The sequence below is a fragment of the Puma concolor genome, chromosome A2 (genome assembly GCF_028749965.1).
Source record: "Puma concolor isolate L17-30 chromosome A2, mPumCon1.1.hap2, whole genome shotgun sequence".
Lineage (NCBI taxonomy): Eukaryota > Metazoa > Chordata > Mammalia > Carnivora > Felidae > Puma > Puma concolor.
This window is the reverse complement of record NC_141668.1, coordinates 91,201,438-91,225,747: the sequence shown is the minus strand read 5'-3', so window position 1 is coordinate 91,225,747 and position 24,310 is coordinate 91,201,438. Positions and strand designations below refer to the sequence as shown.

Below are 24,310 nucleotides of genomic sequence, written 5' to 3'. Positions count from 1 at the left end.
TCCAACAGACACTACAAAGAACAGGAAGTACTATGGTACAATCTATAAAACAGTTAGCTGTATCCTATACTGGCTTGACTCTTCCATTCTAGAAACGTGGATGGTGCAAGTACAAGAAAAACTGGTCTGATGGGAAGAAAAGGCAACTTGGTAAACCTTAACCAAGAAAAATCCAGATGACTCTAGTTTCTACCCAGAGCGGGTGGAGAAAAACACCAAAAGTTAATATACACAAAAGGAGATAATATGCTCTCCACTTGATGGCTACTGAACACTTACATTTTCTCTCCACAGTCAACCACCTCTGAAAACAGGTGTCCTCTGACAGAATATGCATACAGTTGGCAAAAGTGCTGGGATAGCCATAAAGACTGTGCAGCTCCCTTTCGAACAAAAGCACCTCATCCACCAGATGACAGAAGAGATTGTCATCATAGAGCAGACATGGGATGTCTGCAGCTAACTTCTCAAGAACGAGCATCATGAGGCCCCGGGAAAATTCAAGCTGAAAGAAACATGTAAGCAGGAGGTAAGGTAAATGACAGATTATTCGCGGACACACACAACTCTAAAACTGGAACAATTTAAGAACACAGTTTCTTACCCTTGCATTTACCGAAGGGCCTACTTTGTCTAATATTGGCTGAATCTTCTCATCCAGAAACTGAGTGTGATTCCCAATCCACATAAGTACCTGAGCCAAGTACCATTCAGGCTAAGGAAGGAAGTTAAAATAGTCTGAATTCTTAAGTCATTCTGACCAGAAAGTTACAATTAAATGGTTCTAGTTAATTGTATACACATAGCACTTACACAAATTAGGTGAAGATTCTTATAAAAGAACACAATTTCTGCTCTGAACTTTAATCAGATGTTTCCCAATGTACTCCCAACAAATTCCCAAGGGTGGCATAAGTCAGTAAACTCATAAATTTACAATACTGTATGTGTTGAAAACAGCACTTTGGAGATATGTAAAATGATGAGCATTACAAAGAACTGATGGCCTTTAATTTTGTTTTGTGTTTGGTTTTTTTGTAAATTACATTCCAAAATAACTTTTAAACCTGATTTTCTTCTGGTTTGTCTTTTCAAAAGGTAAAGTAAGAAAAAAATATGCCTTAAAACAGGTAAAATCATAGAAAAGTAAATGTAAATAGGCAGCTTTTTAAATTGTCCCTAGAGATGATTCTACAAACCTTCCAAGTTTTGTTGGACAGGCATTCAAAAACATTTACTGAGGGTAAATCCCTGTTATGTGCTAGATGCTAGAAATACAAAAGTGAGTAAGGGGCATCCCTAATCTCAGGGGCTGTGTAGTTTAGGCTTGATGACAGAGTGGAAATGTACTTTAGAAAGGAATCAATCAACATGGGGTGCCTGGGTGGCTCAGTTAGTTAAGTGTCCAACTTCGGCTCAGGTCATGGTCTTGGGGTTCGTAGGTTTGAGCCCCATGTCAGGCTCTGTGCTGACAGCTTGGAGCCTGGAGCCTGCTTCAGATTCTGTGTCTCCCTCTCTCTCTGCCCCTCCCTCGCTCATACTCTGTGTCTCCTTCCCTCTCTCTCTTTCTCAAATATAAATATTTAAAAAAAAGTTAAGAAAATAATTTAAAAAAAAGAAAGGAATCAACATAACTCACAATTTTCTAACCTCAAATTCTTACTGCCTCTCTACAGCTGTAGGTTTATTGCCTTGTCTCGCTACTTACTAATTGGTTCTATTCTTCTTTCCACCAACACCTCATCCAAAAAAGGAGGAGATCCATAAAGTACAATAGAATAAACTGAATTTAAGACCCAGAAATGCAATTGCCACTCAACTCCTTCCCGTGCAAACATAACTCCCTATCCCTTGACCCCTTTAAAATTCTATAAAGCCCATAAACTCATTTATAAATGCCACATACAACGCCTGGGGTAAGCCTGGTGCAATAACATATAATTCAAAACACTGAAATGAACCACTCTGCTACTTGCACTGCATTAAATGTAGCAAACTTAAGGATAAATAAGGTAGTCTCCACACCCTGGCAACAGAGTTCTAATTCTCAATGAATTCAATCAAATTTCATTAAAAACAAATGCCTGATTGTTTTTCTGGTTAAGTTAAAGAAAAATCTCAAGAATATCTCCAATATAGGGGCACCTGGTGGCTCAGTCATTTGAGCGTCCGACTCTTGATTTTGGGTCAGGTCATTCAGAGTCCTGGGATCAAGCCCCACATTGGGCTCCGCACTGAGCATGGAGCCACTTAAGATTCTTTCTCTTTCTTTCTTTCTTTCTTTCTTTCTTTCTTTCTTTCTTTCTTTCTTTCTTTCTTTCTCTCTCTCTCTCTCTCTCTCTCTCTCTTCCTTCCTTCCTTCCTTCCTTCCTTCCTTCCTTCCTTCCTTCCTTCTTTCCTCCTTCCTTCTTTCCTCCTTCCTTCCTTCCTTCCTTCTTCCTTCCTTTCTTTCTTTCTCTCTCTCTCTCTCTCTCCCCTGCCCCCCGTCCCTCTGTTCCTCCTCACTCATTCACCTCTTTCTCTAAAAAAAAAAAAAAAAAAAAGAAAAGAAATAAACAAAAAACAGAGTATCTCCAACATATATGGCTGTAATCCCTCAGCTAAAATGCTGGTGAGATGGTGAGAATTTCCTAAAAGCCATCCCCATCATTCCTTACTTTCTTGTACACACACAAATCATTTAATGTTTTAAAATTTTTTAAAGCTTTTCACTTATTTTTTAAATGGTTATCCATTTTTGAGAGAGAGAGAGGGAGGGAGGGAGGGAGGAGGGGAGGCAGAGAGACAGAGAGAGAGAGAACGAGTGGGGAAGGGGCAGAGAGGGAGACAGAGAATCCCAAGCAGGCTCCACACCATTAGCACAGAGCCTGATGCGGGGCTTGAACTGTGAGAGCGTGATCAGAGCCCCAACCAAGTGTCAGATGCCCAACCAACTGAGCCACCCAGGCACCTCAGCCATAAATCATGGTAGCATCAGCACTCTGTTCAAAAGCGAATACTTGACTATCTGTGGACTTTCACATCTCTCTCTGATATATATATAAGACTGAAGGAGCAATTCGCACAGTGAAACACGTGGAGCCAGTTGTCACAAGTGCCCCCAACAAATGTCACAGCACACCCAAGGGGCAACTTGAGACACTGGTGAGATGACGTGCTAATGAGTGAGTGGAGTCCCATGGCATATCAACACAAGTCCCAAAATAGATCTATTAAGGCAAGGACAAAACAGGAATTTAGCTCTTCAGAGAAAAAACAGAAATGTGAATGGGATCGGATTTTAACTTAAACCAGAAAGAGGATCGGGATGCTTAACAACTGCTATTAATAACAACAAAGGACAAGAGTTGGCAAAGCACACCTTGCTTATAACATTAGTCTGTCGGTTCCCTCGGAAGTGATACCTGAACCTTTTCTGAAGGGGAGTCAGCATAATCTGGATGGGCAGGATGACAGACGGGGATGCAGGAAGACAGTATTTTTCTGGAAGTTGTTTTGGCTCAGTAAGTAATTCATCTCTGACATAGTCAAGTCAAGGAAAAAGAAAAGGATACAAAACAATATATATGCATGGATATATGGATATATACACATATATACACACACACGTGTATGTATGTACAGATACACAATATATTTTTCTAACAAATATATAAGATACTAAGTAAAATTAATTATAAGACATAATTTTACATTGCATATGATTTCATAAAAAGTGCATGAAATATGTTATTAGAATTACCCTGTCTTTCCTAACATAAAAAACAGTAGTGAGGAAGGAAACACAATCAAGAATTCCTTTATTAACACTAGATTACTAAACTTTCCTCCCTATTGCCCATTTTTTTTTTCTGTCATCCCAAGAGACCTACATGTGATATAAACCTGGGTCAGTCATATATTTCAGACTGACCCCGCTCCCCCCAACGCTATTCACTCTGAAGGGCACAATCCATCACTCTGCGGGTATATACAGATCAAGTCCAAACCTAGTACTACTGTTTGGCTTCTTGGTCCCTTTCAAAAAGTTTTACTCTCTAGCCACAAATCCACTCTCGAAAAAAAAAGCAATTTTAGTAAGTTTTATCTCCAACAAAGATACGAGGTCTGCAGTTTCAGAAGCTGGCAAAACAGTGTCTCCAGGTTACTGTATATCTCAGGGGCACCTGCTGGGCGACTCAAGCCAACAGTCTGAGACTGGGGGGGTGTGATGAATGGCCAGTGAAGCTGGGCTAAAACTTCCTCAAAATCACTGTAACAGAAAAAGCAACACATGTATTTCAGTAAAATATAATGGTCACCGAATATCCATGTGAAAGCACTACCATGAAATAACAGGTGAATTCCTTACCTTGTAAGTTTGTCCTTGAGGATCTTATGCCAGAATTTAACAGTGGCTCTCGTGAAAGCAAGAAGATGAGCACAAGATGATTCCTGAAGCTTGATGTCAAGTTCCACCATAGACACCAGAGTAGAGGCTGCCTCTGGGACGTTATTGGTCATCAGATATTGCTGAATGTTATCACTGCAAAATGAGGCAAAGCAAACTTCAAAGATAGTCTGTCAAAATTCCAAGTGCAGCAAAAATGACATCTCCCTCCTGTGGTGTATAAGGTTCTGTGCAAGGAAGAAGGAGGCAGCCAGAAGTGGCTTTCTTTTTACCAATGTGGCCAAAGCTTAACATTTTTTCTAGGAAAGCCAGAAATCAAGACTTTCATGCAAAATCAATTAATCAAATCCTTTGAAACAAGCCAAATAAAAGATGTCTTCAGGACAAATTTATCCCGTGAGCCACCATTTTGGCTTATTTGACTTCATAGAGCAAAACATTTTATTTAAAAATGAGATGTTGTGTGTCAACTATACTTGAATAAAAAATTAAAGGGGAGCCTGGGGGGCTCAGTCGGTTAGGTGACTGACTTTGGCCCAGGTCACGATCTCACGGTTCATGAGTTTGAGCCCTGCATCGGGCTCTGTGCTGACAGCTCAGAGCCTGGACTCTGCTTCTGATTCTGTGTCCCCCTCTCTCTGCACCTCCCCTGCTCATGCTCTCTCTCTGTCTCTCAAAAAATAAATAAATGTTGAAAAAAATAATTTAAAAAAATAAAAAAAATTAAAATGAGGAAAAATGAAAATGAGATGTTTCTTTGGATAAAAATAACATCTCATAGCTTAAACAGCTAAGAATAAGGAATAAAATGTGACCTTGTCAATAACTGACCTTGGTTCAGGAGCCGCCCCCTGTAGGAAACCTGAGGCGGGAGTGTACCTCCAGGCATCCTCTACTGGCCGCCAAAGTGCTGGGACTCCAGTCCCCCGTTTGGTGTATGTTCCTGGGGCGCACACGGCGTCCTCCTTAGGAACAGGAATGTGTATCTCCACCCTGCAGAGCTCCACTATGCACAAGCATTTTTTCCTCTCCTCTGAGAGCTGCTTGTGTTTTTCACGGTCACTGCTTCAGGCCTCAGCAAGAATACTTAGCTCGTGTTTTTGTATTATTCTATTTATTCCTGTCAGCTCTTGTGGCCATCCCTTACTCCCATTCTCTCATTTTTCTTTCTTCTCTTTCTCTAATCATTTTTATTAAGATTTCCAACCAGTTTTGTCTTTTATAGCTACTACCAGAATTGAAAGCACTCTTTTGTCCCATTGGGTGTCAAGAAACCCATCATTTCTGCATTTAAAGCACGAGTAGTTTTGTTTTTTTTTTTTTTTTATGGACTTGTTCTTTTCTTGTTGTTTTTTTTTTTTTTTTTAATTTTTTTTTTTCAACGTTTATTTATTTTTGGGACAGAGAGAGACAGAGCATGAACGGAGGAGGGGCAGAGAGAGAGGGAGACACAGAATCGGAAACAGGCTCCAGGCTCTGAGCCCTCAGCCCAGAGCCCGACGCGGGGCTCGAACTCACAGACCGCGAGATTGTGACCTGGCTGAAGTCGGATGCTTAACCGACTGCGCCACCCAGGCGCCCCTTCTTGTTGTTTTTTAAGTTTATTTATTTATTTTGAGAGAGTGCATGTGTGTGAGGGAGGTGGAAGGGCAGAGAGTGAGGGAGAGAGAGAATCCTAAGCAGGCTCCACGCTGTCAGCTCAGAGCCCGACACAGGATTGGAACCCACGAACTGTGAGCTCATGACCTGAGCTGAAATCAAGAGTGGGACGCTCCAGTGACTGAGCCACCAGGATCCCTGTTTATGGGCTTGTTCTGATGGTCAGCATGCACAGAGCCTGCTCCCCTGTAAGGTTCTTCCCTGTGCATCATGGCAAATTAAAACCTTCTTGCTGATTTCCCACTTCAAAGAAACATAAATCCAAAGTAAGTGTTACATTATGTTAAAAGGAAGACTGCTGTGTTTAAGAAATGTACAGATGTTACAAAACAATGTAAAATGTACACAAAAGCACAGAGTAAGGGAGGACTCCTTTCCAGGACACAGTGAAGTAGCTCTCCACACAACACAGAATCATGAATGGCATTCAGAGCACAGAAAAAGCTAGGGAAACAGGGTTTGTGCATAATGATACTGCGATACTGTGGTATTCAAGAAGCAGAGCTAATAAAAGATGCTAGTTCTAAGGAAAAAACTAATTTTTTAAAAAAGAGAAAGTGCTACAGAATAAAAAGCAGGTTAATATTAGAGAGAAATTAGATGAGGAAAATCTTAAAAACCCAAAGGAAGACAGAAATAGAGATTTATCACATCGAGAGCAAAGAACATGTTATTAAGGAGAAATAGCTATGCTCTATTTGATTATGAACTTGATTCCTATTTCTAATATGATGCCCAGGGCAAACCTGTCTTAAACAATCCCAACACCAGAAAAAGGCTATCCATAACCATAGTCCTATGTTAATTAACCTATTGCTTTGGCTACTACAAGAGTGAGGCTTTTAAACAACTTACTCTACTTAATAATAAGGTTATTAACATTGCTCCTTATTGGTGTTTTCCTCCAGAGGGGCAAAGAAAAATGAAGTAAAAAGTAGCAAGATTTAAAATCTGTTCACCCCAAATAATTTATCCCAACAAGGAGATGATCTAAAAAGTTTAAATTGATTTCTGGAATCACTGGTAACACTACAATCTTAGGTGTATCATTTTTTCTGTAAATGTTAAACTTATATATGCAAAACAAAGACTTCACACCATGCTGAGAGGTAAAATTCTTTAAAATCTCGGGAAATACACAGGACAAAGTGATACTGCATTACTCTTTGGAAGACGTAACATAAAATATATTAACTCCGATACACAATGGGACATTAAGACTCTTGGATGACTTTTCTTCTTCAAGTCTTCCAGACAATATTAATGGTTGCTGACAGCTTTGAGCAAGAGTAGCTAAAACAAAGCACGATGGAACCATGCAGTATGGAGGGGCTGGGGTACTATATCAAAAACCAAATAATTTTGCCAATCTAGGCAGAAATGTTAATTTAGCTTGTTTGAAAGACAATACCAGACACTCTCAGTTAACACTAGTGATTCAATTCAGAATTCAATTCAGAAAGAAGTGTGTACTTTTTTTTCCCTCTACCCACAGGTAGCAAAACTGTACTTAGGAGGATTCCCATTGAAAGAAATTCAAATTTTAGAGAAAGCAATCCATTTTATTAAGTGATCGTGTCTAAAGAGTAATATTACCACGTTGAAGAGTTGTTTATTAATTTGGTATTATAAATAATAGTTTTTATTTTGTGTTCACAATACAACTACAGGACTTAAAATTTTTACTTAGATCACTTTCTTTCAAATGCAAATTAAGCTCCCTGAAAAGTTTATGTTCATTCACAAAAAAGGAAAAGAATCATTATAATACTATTTTCATAACAACCAGGAAAATTACATTATTATAATCTTTAATTAACTCAATTATTTAATGGCATGCATGCACTGCTAAGACAGAGCCTCAAAGGAAAATAATAATTATGAGAACAAAGAAGCCCTTTTTACCTTAGTTCTTCAATTTGTGAAATCCATTTAAGGTAAGCAAGATGGCGCTCAATCTCTTCAATTTGGTTAATCATGGCCCCCAGATCTTCCATCCAGGGCTGTGCGGTCAGCAAATGGCTGTTAATGGAACTGAAGAGATGAGTTTCTTGCTCCAGAAACTGATTAAGAAATTGCTTTGATTCTTCTGCATTTTTTAAGGCACTCTGAATTCTTTTAGGGATTTCTGATGAAATTGTAAGTACCTGATTGTAACAAAAACAAAAAACAGCAGCAATCAGATAAAATTTTCACACTTTTTTTTTTCATGTTTATTTTTGAGAGAGAAAAAGCACCACTGGGGGAGGGATAGAGAGAAAGGGAGACAGAGGATCGGAAAGTGGGTTCTGAGCACAGAGCCCAATGCAGGGCTCAAACTCAAGACCCACGAGATCATGACCTGAGCAGAAGTCGGACGCTTAACTGACTGAGCCACCCAGGAGCCCCCTTGTAATGTTTTAATTAGATTATCATCTTCAAAATACATGTTTGTTCTAAAAGAATTGAAAATTGTCAATTATAAGCTTCAAAAGAAAGGTGCGATTTCTGCCTCCTGCACCAACCAAACCTAAACACAAAATGCCGTACGGGGGGATGTGTGGGCAGCAGCAGATGCCCCTGTAAGCACCTCTGCATCTTTCATGAAGCTCAGCACTTTCAGAGGGTCCAGACAGAGAATTTTCTTATGCTTTATCTACCAAACACTTTCCTTCAAAAACAAATGAAGTTCTATTCTAAAAGTCTGAGTACATGTTTGTTGCAAAAGTGACCCTGGTGATTCTGATTGAAGTCTACGGCAAGAACCATTGACTTGGGAAGATAATATACAGGTAACGCCTTTAGATGTGGTATTTACTAATTCTTCTTCTCGCACATGGAAAAACATATACAAGTATTAGGTATCAATACAACATAAAGACTATTCTAGAGGAATTTCAATTGAATCAAGACTGATTAGACACTTTGTGCGAAGCACTGTGCTAGGAACAGATAAATAAGAAATGGTGTCTGCCCTTAAGCTCAGTTCATATGGAAGAGAAATGGAAGCAAATAACTACTGTATTATGGGACTGATGCAATAAAAGATAGATGCTAGGTACAGTGGTGTCTGAAGGTAGTGCCTCCCAAACCTGAATGTACACAGGAATTGCCTAGACAGCTGGTGTAATGCAAATGTGAGTTGTTAAGTCTGAAGTAGGGACTGACATTCTGCATTTCCAACAAGCTCCCACGCTTTGGATAATGAGGTGCTGAGATGCAAGGCAACTGGGCTTACATGGCTCCTGCAAAGACCTCTACAGGGCCGGTGGGAATTTTCTGGGGAACTTTGGAAGGAAAGGACATTCCAGACAAAAGAAACGGCTCAGTCATGATGAGAGACCAGCAAAGCTGAGTAAGGCACAGAATACAGTTCAAGAACACATAGAAAGAAGAGACGACCCTAGGGGCACCTGGGTGGCTCAGTCGGGTCGGACTGCAGCTCAGGTCATATCTTGAGGTTCATGGGTTCGAGCCCCACATCTGTGATGTCAGCTCAGAGCCTGGAGCCTGCTTTGGATTCTGTGTCTCCTTGTCTCTATGCCCCTCCCCTGCTCATCCTCTGTCTCTCTCTGTCTCTCAAAAATAAATAAATAATGTTAAAAGAAAAAAAAAAAAAAAGAGACAAACCTAGATTGGTAGGGAGAGGCGAGATCAGAGAAGCATCTTGTGCCTTAGAAGGATGTGGGCTTTTTCCAGCAGGCAATGGGAAGCCATTAAGAGTTTAAAAAAAAATTTTGTTAACGTTTATTCATTTTTTGAGACTGAGCATGAGCAAGGGAGAGACAGAGAGAGAGAGGGAGTCACAGAATCTGAAGCAGGCTCCAAGCTCTGAGCTGTCAGCACAGAGCCTGACATAGGGCTCGAACTCACTCACAAGGCGGTAGGATCATGACCTGAGCTGAAGTCGGAGGCTCAACCGACTGAGCCACCCAGGCGCCCCACCATTAAGAGTTTTTAATAAGGGAATCATTCAGTTAGATTTATGATTTGGAAAGTCAGGGACAGCTGGCTGGCATAGTTGGGGGAGCATGAGACTCCTGATGTAGGGGTTGTAAGTTCGAGCCCTGTGTTGGGTATAGAGATTACTTAAAATTAAAAATCTAGAAAAAAAAAGGTAACGTGATAAACAATTATGTTTATTCTCATATTATTTGTAGTACTAAAAAGTGGAAACAGCAAAAATGTCCACTAGTAAGGGCCTAGTTAAATTATGTACAACCATAGTTGAATACCATAAAACCATTCAAAAAGAGAGATCTATATACATTGATAGGAAAGCAAGCCATGTATTACATTAATTATAAAAAGTTAAGCCATGCATATTTTAAGTATACACGCGCTTACACAATACAGAAAAGACTGTAACTATATATATATTTGCTTATTCACATGAGATCATTTCTGTAATGGATAAAAATGAGCGATGGTTACTGCGGGATGGGAAGGAAGCAGAAGACGGGCAAACTGCCATCCAGTGTGTGAGAGGCTGCAGCCCTAAACTGGGTGAACTGGGTGGCGGGCAGAGACAGGAAGGGGGCAAAGGTCAGATGTTCTGGAGATGGGATAGAGGAGGCAGGATGACCGGCAATCTTAGTAAGGTTCCCAGGCTTCAGGCCCGGGTGACAGGCAGATAGTGGCGCCATTTTCCAAGAAAGGGAAGCATGTGAAGACACAGAGCAGTACAGTTTGGGACATGCTGAATTTAAGGTTCAGTTAGGGGCTTTGGCAGCAGCTTCCGGGGTCATCGGAGAAACAAGCCTGGTTGGGAAGTGGAGACAGACACAAAGAAAGGGGACTTCTTGAGGAAGCCTAACAACAAAAGGGAGGGACTAGCACTGGCTAAGAGATGAGGGGGGAGTGTTCTGTTTTCAGGAAGAGCCGTGGGCGTGTCCCTACGCTGAGGGGACAGGACTGGCTGAGGAGCAGAGGAGGAAACTATAAAACCACGAAGCAACATCACTCCGGTGGCAGGTAGAATCTGAGGCACGAGGACAGCCGTAGACTGATCTTCGGCTGAATTAAGAAGTAGACATGGCTGCAAAGAAGTTTGTGGAATGTGGGGTAGACTGTTCAATAGAGTCATGCTAAGCGGCCTTCATCTTTTCTATTTGGGAAGACAGAATGGCCAGATGGGGCAGGTATCCTGGGGAGAATTTGTAAGAACAAATGAGGGGAGTGGCAGAGGAGCCGACCTTCCCAAGGAAGGAGCCCTGGAGACCACATATCAGGGCTGGCATCCATCCGCTCAGCCTGTGACTTCCTCAGAGAGCCCACTACAGCTTGGCCAGGTGTGGACGGAGGGGGTGGGGCTGGGCCATGCTTAGGAGAATAGGGCAGACATGGTGGAAAAACCGGAAAGGTGAGGGCTGAGGGGGTGGGGATGGGGGAACACAGGATGGCTATCAACCCAGGGCTAACACACGAACATACCACACACTTAACCCAATGTAGCAGTTACATGATATGAATCTTTTATCCTTGACACACTGTTGCAAGTAAATGGATCCACTTATTTTTTTAAGATTACATTCATTGGGTTTTTTAAACACCATTTTAAGTAATAATTTCACTGTAAAAAGAAAACACCTGAAAATACAGAAAGATGTAAAGAAAATGAATCACCTGTTAACCAACCACTCAGAAATAACCATTATTATGTCATACTTATTTTCAGGTTTTCTCCTCATGAGCGCACATATAAAAAGTTTGGAATGATGGTGTTATGACATTTTTGTACACCATGAATTACTTCCTTGACTTTAAAAGTCACTGTACGAAAAACTCCTTAAAATGTTAGCTGTCAGGGGTGCCTGGGTGGCTCAGTTGGTTAAGTGGCCAACTTCAGCTCAGGTCATGATCTCACGGTTTGTGAGTTCAAGCCCCAAGTTGGGCTCTGTGCTGACAGCTCAGAGCCTGGAGCCTGCTTTGAATTCTGTCTCTAGCTCTCTGCCCCTCCCCCGCATGTGCGCGCGCGCGCGCGCTCTCTCTCTCTCTCTCAAATAAACATTAAAAAACAATTTTTTTCATGTTAGCTGTCATTATGTTTTTAAGACCTAAATCAGACCAGCAGGAACTTTGTCTTTTACATAATTTGTAAAGTACCTAGCACATTGTAGGTCCTTAAAACCTATTAAATAGTTTTAAATGACTAGACTATTTGTCATAATCTGTATCTTCAAAATTCCCTAGAACAACAGTGATATATAATAATGGTGGTGTCTATATTATGTCATTGAACAATTCTGGTATTATTTCAATGAGTTTTAGTACTTGCCTGTTCTTCTAACTGCATTTTATTTTCTGTCATCTGTTCTATGAGTTTATCAAGTTTCTTTAAAGATTTAAGGTCATTTCCAACTTCTTTTTCTATAAATGCAGACACGTAGGAAGTGAGATCACCATTATCTGTATCTTCACTGACTTGTTCATTTCCAAAAAGAGCTGCAATATTTATGTCATCTAAAATGAAAGAATAACAATTATTTAACATTACCAAGCACCACAGGATTAAAGGAAATACAAAAGATATACAAAGGGGGGCACCTGAGTGGCTCAGTCAGTTCAGTGTCCAACTTCAGCTCAGGTCATGATCTCAGAGTGTGAGTTCGAGACCCACATCAGGTTCTCTGCTGTCAGCATAGAGCCTGCTTCAGATCCTCTGTCCCTCTCTCTCTCTGCTTGCATGCTCTCTTTCTCTCAAAAATAAACATTTTTTAAAAAGGAATTCTTTTAAAAAATGCCTTAAAAAAAGAAAAAAATAGTATTGAAAGATTTTGAGTCTATGAAAAAAATTGAAAAGGTGACCGAGTAAAAACTCTTCCTTATGTAAGAGTAAAAAAGTTGGGTTTAAAAAAATGTTTATTCATTTATTTTGAGAGAGTGAGAGAGAGCATGCATGGATGAGGAGTAGAGAGAGAGAGGGAGAGAGAATCCCAAGCAGGCTCATGCTATCAATGCAGAGCCCGAAGTGGAGATCGATTTCACAAACTGTGAATCATGACCTCAGCTGACATCAAAGTCAGACGCCTAACCGACTGAGCCACCCAGGAGCCCCAAGTAAAAAAGTTTCAAAAGCTTCAAATACCATTATACAAAACTTTCCATGTCAGAAAAAGGAAAAAAGGGAGCTTGAGAGAAAACACAAATTACTAAGGAAAATTCAAAATGACTGATGCAACCACTAAATTGCACAGTCCGACGTGAGGCTCCTTCTGTGGCAAATAAACTAGACTCACACCAATCCACAGTGTACTTATTAAATGTGACAAAAACAGGTGATTTGGAGCCCTGAGCCATTTCTCGGGAAGAGTGGGAGCAGAGGCAACATGGACGGTGGCTGAGCAAACAATGTGCAGTGAAACCAGGAGCTCCTGGGTAGCTTTGCTCCCATCCCATTTAGCATGTGGGCAGATTTCCCTAAGAGCCCGTTCCTTACTCTCCGCCTGAAACCTAGCATTGCCTATCGTTTCCACGTCAGTTTTTCACTCTGCAAGCGTCTATACCTTCTTCCAGTATCCACAATGTTTAAGGCAAAATTAAGCAATTTAAGCTACCTCTAATTCTTTGTGGAAAGAGGCAAGATTCAGATACATAAATAAAAAATGTTCAATTTTTATTTAAAGAAACAAACTTCTAGTAAATGCTTGATTCACTTCAAAGGCAATTAAGTGATCTTCCACTGTCCTAAATTTCTGGACCGACAGCACTGCTCCTCTCTTCCAGAGTATCTCCAGCTCTATATCTATTCCAGGGTGGACATGCCCTAAGCGCCAGAGAAAGTGGAAGGCCACAGCAGCTTCCTGACAAAGAAGGTAAGAGTGACAAGATTCGCAATGGCTGCCGCGTCTCTTTCCACACCACCCTGGTGTGCTGAGATACACTGTTTCCTCTGTAGTATCTGTTTCCATGTGCAGGCTATTCCCTTTTAGTAACTCATGGAATCCTTCCAGCAGAAGGTTAGGAAACTCGGTATAATGGTAGCTGCGAGCGTGCCACTGTGGGGTCCCTAGGCTCCCTGCTGCCCAACATGCTTGACTCCACTCAGTCCACGGTGTGAATTATTCTGCAGACGGGGCTTAATCTCCCTAGATTTGAGTAGCACCTACAGATTAAAAAAAAAAAAAAAAAAAAAAAGATAATGTAGAAGTGTAAGAGAAACAGCAATTGATTTCCAGATGAAAGTAAGTGCTATAAAATAAGGCCCCAGAGAAAAAGCAGACTTCCTGGAAACCAAACCTTAGAATAAACCTGAACATGCAGTGCATTTCTCTACCTCAGGTTTAACTAAAGGATGTGGTCTTCCCTAAACAAACCATTCATGGTGTTTGTAAACAAATGAAAAGCTTGATTGTACTAGTTTATGTTTAGTTACAAAGACTACAGCAATTTCTAAAAAGAACAAAAGAAAAAAGAAAAACAAAAAAAAGTGTGTGTGTGAGAGAGAAAGCTGGGGAAACAATACGGAGCCTCCTGGGGAGCAATACTGGTTGAACTTTGCCTCTGTTCTTCCTGGAGCTGCCCTTGTAGAAGTTGGCTCTTCACCAAAAATGAAGTTTTAAGAAAGCAGCAATGAGAGAAGGCAAGAGGTTAGACAAGAGATTATAATCAGCCTCATTACGAAACAACTGTTACTTCTGATCAAATGAAAATATGAAAAGAGAGAGACAGAGATGCCTAAATGCAAAATATAACTGTCAGATTTTGCTCATTTAGGATTAAGAGAATACATACCAATGTGTTTAGTACTAGGTTATGTTCCTCCCCCAGCCCCCAAACCCAAATTTTCCTTTGTTCTATTCAACTTATGAGTATTCAAAGTGCGTCCATGTGCTATGAGAAGCAGTAGCCCACCAGTAACTAGGAGCAAAACTAGCATAAATCTATGCCTTGACTTCCCAACTATAAATTGTACCATTTGCCCAGCTGACACCTAAAGGTTATACACGGCATTAAAATCCATGTTTCCTGACCCTCAACCCAAGTTTCTTACTTTTTTTTCTCCTTCAAATATGAGAATAGGCTGGTTTGCATCAAACTTCATTAATGCAGAATCCATCTACGGTTATGGACAAGAGTCACAGTGTCCTCTTTTTCTAGTTTAATCTTGAATAAAACAAGTATGTTGTACATTCCATCTGCAGACACCTAGAGGCAGGGCTTTGTGAAGGGAATGTTTTCCTGTAGCTTAGGGAGCAAATTCTATCTTCATTTACTTTTACTTACTGTTTTTTTTAATAAAAAATTTTTTTTGCGGGGGGCACCTGCGTGGCTCAGTCAGGTGAGCCTTGGACTCTTCATTTCACCTCAGGTCCTGATCTCATGGTTTGTGGCATCGAGCCCCACATCGGCTGTCTTGTGGAGCCTGCTTGAAATACTTTCTCTCTTTTTCTCTCAAAATAAATACATGAACATTAAAAAATATATATATATTTTTTGCACCTACTTTTAAATTCTATTCTTTTGACATCACCATTTAAATGCAGTAAGTATAGGGGCGCCTGGGTGGCGCAGTCGGTTAAGCGTCCGACTTCAGCCAGGTCACGATCTCGCGGTCCGTGAGTTCGAGCCCCGCGTCGGGCTCTGGGCTGATGGCTCAGAGCCTGGAGCCTGTTTCCGATTCTGTGTCTCCCTCTCTCTCTGCCCCTCCCCCGTTCATGCTCTGTCTCTCTCTGTCCCAAAAATAAATAAACGTTGAAAAAAAATTAAAAAAAAAATAAAAATAAAAATAAATGCAGTAAGTATATTCTTGGTCAAATGACGTTCTTTAAGATGACACACTGGTGATTTGGGAGGTTTTTATGACTCTCCTTTTCTGTTTCTTGTAATAAGCACCCCTAATTGCAAACAAGTTGACCAAGCCACCAAAGGAGGGATAAGGACGAAGTCTATAGTCTGTGTCTATCATTCTACTAAATGACATCTCAGTAGGCATCAACTTCTCACGCATCTGAATGGGCAAAGGTGGGAAAGGGAAGGGTTTAACTAAAAGATAGAGGGTACTCTCCAATCTTTTAAAAAAGGAGCTGAGCTATGACCGTCAAGTGCTATGGGCTACTTAGAGCTTTCCTTCCAAGGCAGAATGTATCCGCAGGCATGGTAAGGGCAAGCCTAATTCCTGAAGGCATTATGGTAATGTGGGCACCCTTCCTCCTACCACTACTCATTCCTAGACTATTTGCCATGGTCAGAAGAACCAAAACCCTCTGATGGAAAAGCTGTTACATGCCTTTCCCCATCCTCCCCCAATAAACTTCACTTCAAAAGCCACTGAAGATTCCCTGATTTCCAGAAGCCTGCCATGCTAAGCTCATTACAGTAAAATGACAAATGTCCACATCCCTGACATGTGCTCCTGTCCTCGATAGGAAATGGAGATGCTGACCTTTTCCCTCTTCCTTGTCCAGACCCAGATTCAGGAAACAAGTTATCCCTTGTATTTTTCTTCCCAGATCAACTTTTACTGGCAAATTCACTGAAGGTAAAGTACCACTAAACAGTTACCATTTTGACTCTAATTAAGGCGGTGGTCATCTCTCCCAGATCATTAATTAGCCCCTCCAAATTCCTGATGCTTGATAAGTTGTTTCATTAAGATAACAGGCAGGCCCCAATTATTCTGAATTGGTGCAGGGGGCAGACTCCAGTGAAACTACACCAGTCCCTGCACTAAGTCTGGGTCAGGAAGTATAGCTTATCTTCAAATTATCCCACATTTTACAATTTTAGAAAGAAAGATAGGTGCATGATGATAACCAGTACTTAGTACAATGCAAGTATATTGTAGCAAAAAAAAAAAAAAAAAAAAAAAAAAATGGAGAGATTCATCTTAAAGACAACAGGCTACAACTCTTCTGCTCCGCAGACCCTGGAGGGCTGAGTTTAGGAGAGATGGCTGGGTAAAGAATGGTAAGGTGTTTCGAGTCTGCTTACTTTTCTCCTCGACGTCCTTCCTTTCGTTACCACTTTCAGAGCAGCACTAGAAGAACAGGTGTAACAAACACATTAAGACTGGAGTGATAGGTGGAACTCCTCAGGATTCCCAGAGGGCGCGAGGTCCCAGACTCCCTCCCCTGGGGTCTTCCTGAGGGGTCAGGGCCATCTGACGCAGGTGGCCCTGAGGACCACCACTGCCACCTCCCCAGAACCGCTGGAGTTACCTTGCCCAGCCTCAGGGTATGTCTCTACGTCCCTAGAGACAACTATCTGTGTCATCTCATCAGGGTCGCCAGAGCCACCGCCCTGGGACCACCTTCTCTGGGAGGTCCGTGCCACCTCGCCAGATTGGAAGGCCTGTCTCCCCGGGCCACGGAAACCACGTCCCCAGGCCGCCAGGGCCACCTCACCGACGCAATCTCCTTTGGCAGATCTGTGCCACCTCCCCGGGCTATCAGCGTCCCCTCCCCGGGCCACCAGGGCCGCCTCACCGGGGCTGCCGGCGCCTTGCCGATCTCGGCGGCCGGGAGCATCCCGTCTCCGCGCGAGTCCTCGGCTCCATGGGCAGCCAGCGTGGCTTGTAGAGTTCCGCTGAGGCCAGCGGCCAGACACCGGCTCTCCCTGGGAGACCGTGGGGCTGGGCGCCACCTCTACTTCCCCTCGCCGTCTCTCTGATTTCTTCCTCTCCTCCCAGAGAGGCCCTGCCCGCGCAGCCTGGGCCAGCCATGCGCGGTGGCGCCCTCTGCTGGCAGGGGGCCAGCACGGCCGTTCAGGAAGCGGGCGCCAGCCCCCCAGGCTCTCGGGAGAAAGGGGGGCGGGCCTTCTCAACCTCCGCCACACCTCCACCTCGCGGGGGTCCTTGCGGATGGAGCTTGAAGGTACCCCACCCTCTACACCATAAGTTCCTTGTGAACTTGTGTAAATTCCTTGTGTTCAGCTTATCCTTTAGATGAGACCCCAGATGTTCTCAGAGTGTGAGGGGGCTTGTTGGCTAACTTTAATGTAATTTGGTCGGCCTGTTTAGTTGGGGGAAATTCCAATGTCATTATCTTGGGATCTTTCTTTTAAGGCTGATCAGACCCAGCTAGAGATGACCCTCCACTTTCCTGCCTGTAGGGTGCAGATCTGGTTGTAAACGACTGGGAGCTGAATGGCAGAAGAGGACTCAGCATCAAATATGCACTTTACCCCGTGCAGAGGCCCCAAAAACGTGGCCTTTGACAAGAAGGAGGAACATGAGGGATCTGGAAGCAAGAGGTAGGTAGAGGACCCAGGGATTCGACTTCAAAAACAAACATGGGAGGTGGTATCAAAAGACTAAAACAAAGGAGGGTGGGAGGGAACAACCCATAGAGGAAACAGAAACCATTTAGTGAGAAGAAAATTTTAAAATATATATATCCTGTATACATTGTCTATATACATTGTACATGGAATACATATAATCAATATCTTGAGATGTGAGGTACCACTGCAACCATAAAACAATAAATAACAGGATACTATTTTTAAGAGTATTTAGAGGGGCGCCTGGGTGGCTTAGCCAGTTGAGTGTTGGACTTGATCTCGGCACAGGTCATGAGCTCACCATTCATGAGTTTGAGCCCCGGCTGGGGCTCAGCACAGAGACTACTTGGGACTATCCCCTTCTCTCTCTGCCCCTCACCTGCTCACTTGCTCTCGTTCTCTCTCTCTCAAAAGAAATAAACATTAAAATAAATAAAAAGAGTATTCAGAGACAAATATGATTGCAGAAATGGAAAGTTCAATAAAAGAGTTGGAAGATAAATGTTGGGAAATATCTGAGGGGGGGGTGGGAAGCAAAAGGACAAAGAAATGAAAAATAAGAAAGAAAGAAAAAAAAAAAATTAGAGGACCACTGCAGGAGATCCAAAATCTGAAAAATAAAAGAGTTCCGAAAGAAAAACCAATCACTCCTTAGGGAAGGAATGATCAACACCAAAAAATTCAAGACAATGTCTCCAAACTAAAAGTCACGAGTTTCCAGATTAAAAGGGCCCACTGAGTGCCCAGCACAATGGATAAAAGATGACTCATCCCAAATCATCATTGTGAAATTGTAGGACATGGTGGGGGGGGGGGGGGAGGGGAACAGACAATCCTAAGCTTCTAGAGAGAAAAACAGATCACTTAACAAAGAGTCAAGAGTGAACATAACTTTCAATTTCTCAACAGTCACAAAGAAAGCTAGAAGACATAGGAGCAAATTCTTTTTTTTTTTTTTTAAATGTTTATTCAGTTTTGAGAGAGAGCGTGAGCGAGGGAGGAGCAGAGAGAAAGGGGGCAGAGGATCCAAAGCGGGCTCTGCGCTGACAGCAGCCAGCCTGATTCAGGGCTTGAACTCAATAAACCGTGAGATCATGACCTGAGCCGAATTCTGACACTTAACCGACTGAGCCACCCAGGTACCCCATAGGAGCAAATTCTATCAAATTTCAAAAGGAGATTTATTTCAAACTAGTATTCTACACCTGATGAGTCAAATACCAATCAAGTGTGGGTAAACAATAAAGGTATGTCCAAACATTCAAAGATCTCAAAAAATTTCCCTTTCATTTACTTTTCCTTCCTCAGGATGCTTCTGGAGGTTGTGCTCTACTAAAATGAGGGACTAAACAAAGAAAAAAAGAAGATATAGGATATAGGAAACAGAAGATATAATGCAGGAGAAAAATGATTTGAGAGGCCCTGACAACAATTCTTCACTAGACATGGATTGGTACAGGTCCAGAAGGCCCAGAAGAGACTCCATTTTCAGATGAAACTGATAGAAACCTCGTCTATCTAAGTCTTGGGAAGCAGAGATTGAAACAATCGTTAAAAAGTTTGGGCTTGGCTTGGTGATGGATAGTAAACCAAAACAAGATAATAACTGCAGGAAAAACAAAAAGCTGAGCAGGAGAAGAAAAGTGATCATAGTATATACTACTTGGCCCAAGATGTAAGTAATGTTTACCTAATCATAATGAAGTAAACAAAAACCTATTAAAAAAGGACAATATAACTAGATTGAGCAGATCAAAGGATGAAAAGTGTGGTGGCAGTGGGGAAAAGGATAGGGAAAGAAAGAAGAACTAAATCCTCATTTCCCACTAAGTGAAATCAACAGATAATGCCTAGAAGTGAGAAATCGAGAACTAGCAATGCAAACATTTTATATAGAGAACTGAAAGTAAATATCAAAATAACCAGTTAAAAGACAAAAATGACTGCCTTTAAGGAGGGGGAAATTGGCAAGGGGGGGTACAGTCTCTGCTCTTTCATTGCAATTTATAAGATTTCTACAGAATTATTTGGCACTAAATCACAGACATGCATACTCTGATAAAAATTAAAAATAACATTAAAGGGAAAAAAAGATTGCTCTAAACCCAGATTTTTGCTTCTGGAGAATTCACTTCTGGTAAGGGAAACAGACATGAAAATAAATTAAGATTGAATGCAGTAGGCTCAACAACGGAAATGTTTGCAATGACTGAGGGAGCACAGAAAACAATTGACTACTATCTGGGGAGTGTAAAGAGGCAATCTTAGATGGACAGAATAGTAGGCAATAATAAGGATGAAACAAGAGATACAGTGTATGTTTTGGGCCCTTACCAGTCCATAGTGCTGGTGTGGATTAAAAGCAGGATCCCGAATATTATACATAACATACATGTTAGGATGTAATTTGAAAGTCAAGGAGAACATTAAATTGTTAAATGATTATTAGAGGGAGTTGGAATTTGGGACAGGCTTTGAACACTTCTGTATTATTTTAACTATAAAAGCCAATAAAGGGCTGTCATTTTGAAAAACAGAAAACTAAAAATGCATGTTTCACTTGGACCTTGTCTGAGGCGGTTCAGGATAAAATGCAGTAAGTTTTGATCATGGATCTAGCTAGCTAACAGCCAAAGGAATGTGAATGTTCTTTCCTTCCATATGCATTTATGAGGCGTTCGGCCTCAGAGAAGATAATTTTTAAAGTATACAAAAATTTAAAGTTTAGGATTGAATTTTTACTGTGTCTGTGGTAAACATATGTGCAGTTGCTGTCATTGGGACATTAACCTATGAATTAGCCATAGCCCAGGACATGTGATTATACCTGGATTAGGGAAAGAAAACTGTCCTCAAATGAGGTGACTGATCTCAGAGAAAGACAGTATAGAATCCTACCAGTCTGAGTGAATTATCCATACTGAGTATGGATAATGTAAACCCAGATTTTAAAAACAAGTCTACAACTACTATAGGAAACAAAGTGGGGTTGTTCAAAAAATTGAAAATAGAATTAATATACAACAATACCACTTCTGGGTATATACCCCAAGAAATTGAAAGCAAGGTCTCAAATAGATATTGGAGCACCCGTGTGCATAGCAGCATTATTCACAATAGCCCAAAGGCCGAAGCAACTCAACTGATAATAGGGGAACAAAACGTCCTATATATATGTAATGGAATATTATTCAGCCTTAGATAGGAAGGAAATTCTGCCACATGCTGCAACACGTGTTGCATCCTTAATGGATGAACATTAAGGAAATAAGGCAGTCACAAAGGGACATATGGCTATATGATTCCACTTATAGGAGTTACCTACAACTGTAAAATTCACAGAGAGAAGAGTAGAATAGTGGTTCCCAGGGCTAGGAGGTGGGGAGACTGGGAATTTGCTACTTCCTGGATAGAGTTTCAGCTTTGCAAGGTGAAAAGCCTTCTGGAGATGGATGTTGGTGATGGTTGTACAACATTGTGAATGTACTTAATGCCACTGAATGTACACTTCAAAATGATTAAAGTGATAAATTTTATGTTGCATGTACTTTACCACAATTTAAAAAACCAAGTCTAATAGAAATTAAAGGACTTGAAATAATATATAGGTGTTTCACTGAGGATTGAAATTTGGCAAAATAGTGCAAAAACTATTAGAGGCCAGAATTTGGTCGCGAAACGTGTGCTACTTGAAGAGCATGGAAGGAGTATGGATTTTATTTTTCTTCACACAGAAGCACAAACTTGCTATGATCAGTTTTTTTCTGGAGCCTATCCTATTGAGGAGCCGTCAAGCAGGAGGGGTAAATCGAAGAAGTGGGAAAATGCTTCTCTCGGATCCCCTGCACTTGAAGGAATAATATATAGAACAATATATTCCCTAAAGTTATTCTTTTCCTTAAACTAGCCGCATGTGGCGGGGCAACACAAAACGGCCATAACCATGTGGAAGAAACCTTTATTAAAATACGTGAAGCATTCGTTAAGGCCATGGCCACGGCCACTTTAGAAGTCCTAAAGACTGTCTGAAGGACTCTTTGGTGCACGATGAAATCCCTGTTTGCCCGGGCCCTGGAGAAATCACTGTTTGCCCAGGGCCTGGACAGGGTCCCGCCGCCGTGAGCTGGCAAAGCCGCAGTGAACCAACGAGCTTCCTCCAGGCAGAGGCCACTGGGTCACTGGGCGGCGGAGAGGGGCGGGGCCTCGTTGCTCCGGGCCCGCGCGGAGGCGGGGCCGGCGGCGGAGGGCGGGCCCCGCCCCGAGGGTGGGGCAGATTAGCGGCGGCGCGTAGCTGCGCAGCACGTGTGAGAGCTCCGCGGCCGGCCAGTGCACCCGCGCGCTCCGGGACACAGGGGCTGAAGACGCTGACGGCGTTGCCTATGCCGGGGCGCCCTCGCAGCTGGCTCTTCCGAGTGGCCCTCGTCGCCGCCGCCCTCCTGCGCCCAGAGCAGCGCGCCCGCCCCCTCGCCGCCCGGCCCGGGCCGCGCCCGCGCTCCCAGGCCCCGGGTAAGTGCGCGGCCTCGCCGCAGCCACCCGGGCTCCACGGCCCGGCCTCAGGGCCCCGCCCGGAGGGGCAGTGCGGCCTGGGAAGGCGTCCCGGCCGCGGCGTGAGTGCACGGCTCGCCCACGGCGCCTCCATTACTGGCCGTGCCCGCGGAAGCGCGGCTGGAGCCTGGCGATCCTCCTCCCGCGGTGCCAGCCCCGCCCCCCCTTCCGGGGCCGATCCGCAGGGGGCGCAGTGCCCTCCCGCCTCCCAGTGGCGCTGGCCGCCCTCCGTTCCCAGCCCCTCTCCTCCCTTTCTTTGCCCCGGGAGCTCCCTAAACTCCTCTCCTCGCCAAAGAGAAAACCGGCCTCTATCCCGGGGCCCTTACAGCCTCGGTATATCGCGGGGCCGGTCTTCTGCAGGGTAAAGCCCACGTGCTTTCTCTCGTCCTCGTTTTCACCCATCACTACTTAACTGCGAGGCTACTGCAAGCCAGGCAAGCACCCAGCTGAATGCTTATTTTTGTACGTTTCCCAGAGTAGGAGCCAACAGGTTGGGGACCAGGAGTGTTTTCTCCAGCTCTCCACCGGGTCGGTGTTTAATGAGTGGATGTTTGGAGGTGCTGCTGTGCATGTTGAAACTCATCTACGCCGAGTCCTTACCGCCAGCCCTGCACTGAGAGGTTTAGAAGTACATCCTAATTGCCTGGGTTATTAGTGCCTGCCAAGAAGTAGGGTTTGGAGAGAGTTTCGTTTGCCAGATATTTAATCCCGTTGTCAGGCCACTTTTTTTTTTTTTTCATTTCAAAAATCTTGGATTACCGAGGGCTTTTGTTTCAAGTCTCCAGTCGTCTGTGCAGTCATATTCCGTTCCCTTGGGGATACCTTGGCAATTGAGGGATCTGTCAAAAATAGGCCGTACAGTCATAGTGAAAAGGGGATGAATAGGCGATAATTTTGTTTAATCATTTAACAGCTCCTTTTGAACATCTTTTGGTAGAGGCTGAGGCGATGCAAGTATTAATAAAAGGTATATTGACCCCAAGTAGGAGAGAGATACTGCAGTCCAGCTGGTCCGTTGACTTAAGTTTTCTCCTGTTTCAGGTCCTTTACCTGTGCTGGTCCTGCTGCCTGGAACTCTCCCCATACACATCTTTTCATGTCTATAGTTCTTTCTCCCCTTCCCTTTACTCTGCTTTATTTGTAGCTCTTACGGGTGTATGTCTCTGAGATTATTATTGTTTTCGTTGATATTTCCTTAAATAAATATAAACTCTGGGGCACCTGGATGGCCCAGTCGGTTAAGTGTCCGACTTAAGCTCAGGTCACGATCTGCGGTCCCTGAGTTCGAGTCCCGCGTGGGGCTCTGGGCTGATGGCTCAGAGCCTGGAGCCTGCCTCCGATTCTGTGTCACCCTCTCTCTCTGCCCCTCCCCCGTTCATGCTCTGTCTCTCTCTGTCTCAAAAATAAATAAACGTTAAAAAAATAAAAAAATAAATAAATATAAACTCAAAGAGGACAAGAAATTGCCCCTTTTCCCCAGTGCCTAAGATAGTGCCAGACTCATAAGGGGTACTC

The 24,310-nt window shown here is 42.8% G+C and overlaps 2 protein-coding genes and 2 long non-coding RNA genes across 12 annotated transcripts in view; 3 read left to right on the top strand and 1 right to left on the bottom strand.

The window, feature by feature from the left end:
* Positions 1–17,648, bottom strand: part of RINT1 (RAD50 interactor 1) — a 30,947-nt gene extending 13,299 nt beyond the window's left edge. For 2 of the 5 annotated variants that reach the window (XM_086696910.1, XM_086696912.1), the window contains exons 1-9: positions 17,455–17,648; positions 16,961–17,006; positions 12,306–12,490; positions 7,955–8,196; positions 4,352–4,525; positions 4,103–4,252; positions 3,362–3,518; positions 605–715; positions 280–505 (exon numbers count right to left, since the gene is read on the bottom strand). In XM_086696910.1, coding sequence (XP_086553036.1) covers positions 280–505; positions 605–715; positions 3,362–3,518; positions 4,103–4,252; positions 4,352–4,525; positions 7,955–8,196; positions 12,306–12,490; positions 16,961–17,006; positions 17,455–17,496 — 1,333 coding nt within the window. In that variant the 5' untranslated portion in view covers positions 17,497–17,648. Of the gene's footprint in view, positions 1–279; positions 506–604; positions 716–3,361; positions 3,527–4,102; positions 4,253–4,351; positions 4,526–7,954; positions 8,197–12,305; positions 12,491–16,960; positions 17,007–17,454 lie in introns of those variants that run through there. The other 3 variants (XM_086696914.1, XM_025929662.2, XM_086696913.1) reach the window with 3 other exon arrangements.
* LOC147583310 (uncharacterized) lies at positions 419–15,006 on the top strand. Its single transcript, XR_015248078.1, has 2 exons — positions 419–529; positions 13,754–15,006. It is a non-coding gene; the product is annotated as an uncharacterized LOC147583310 (long non-coding RNA).
* A 75-nt stretch (positions 17,649–17,723) lies between the features above and the next one.
* Positions 17,724–20,181, top strand: LOC147583309 (uncharacterized). 2 transcript variants are annotated; one of them, XR_015248077.1, is made up of 3 exons: positions 17,724–17,841; positions 18,080–18,220; positions 19,559–20,181. It is a non-coding gene; the product is annotated as an uncharacterized LOC147583309 (long non-coding RNA). The 2 variants fall into 2 exon arrangements; XR_015248076.1 differs by having other exon boundaries at positions 17,726–17,841; positions 18,033–18,220.
* A 2,339-nt stretch (positions 20,182–22,520) lies between these two features.
* PUS7 (pseudouridine synthase 7) overlaps positions 22,521–24,310 on the top strand; it is a 55,670-nt gene continuing 53,880 nt past the window's right edge. For 2 of the 4 annotated variants that reach the window (XM_086696908.1, XM_086696907.1), the window contains exon 1: positions 22,521–22,756. In XM_086696908.1, coding sequence (XP_086553034.1) covers positions 22,630–22,756 — 127 coding nt within the window. In that variant the 5' untranslated portion in view covers positions 22,521–22,629. The remainder of the gene's footprint in view (positions 22,757–24,310) is intronic. The other 2 variants (XM_086696906.1, XM_086696905.1) reach the window with 1 other exon arrangement.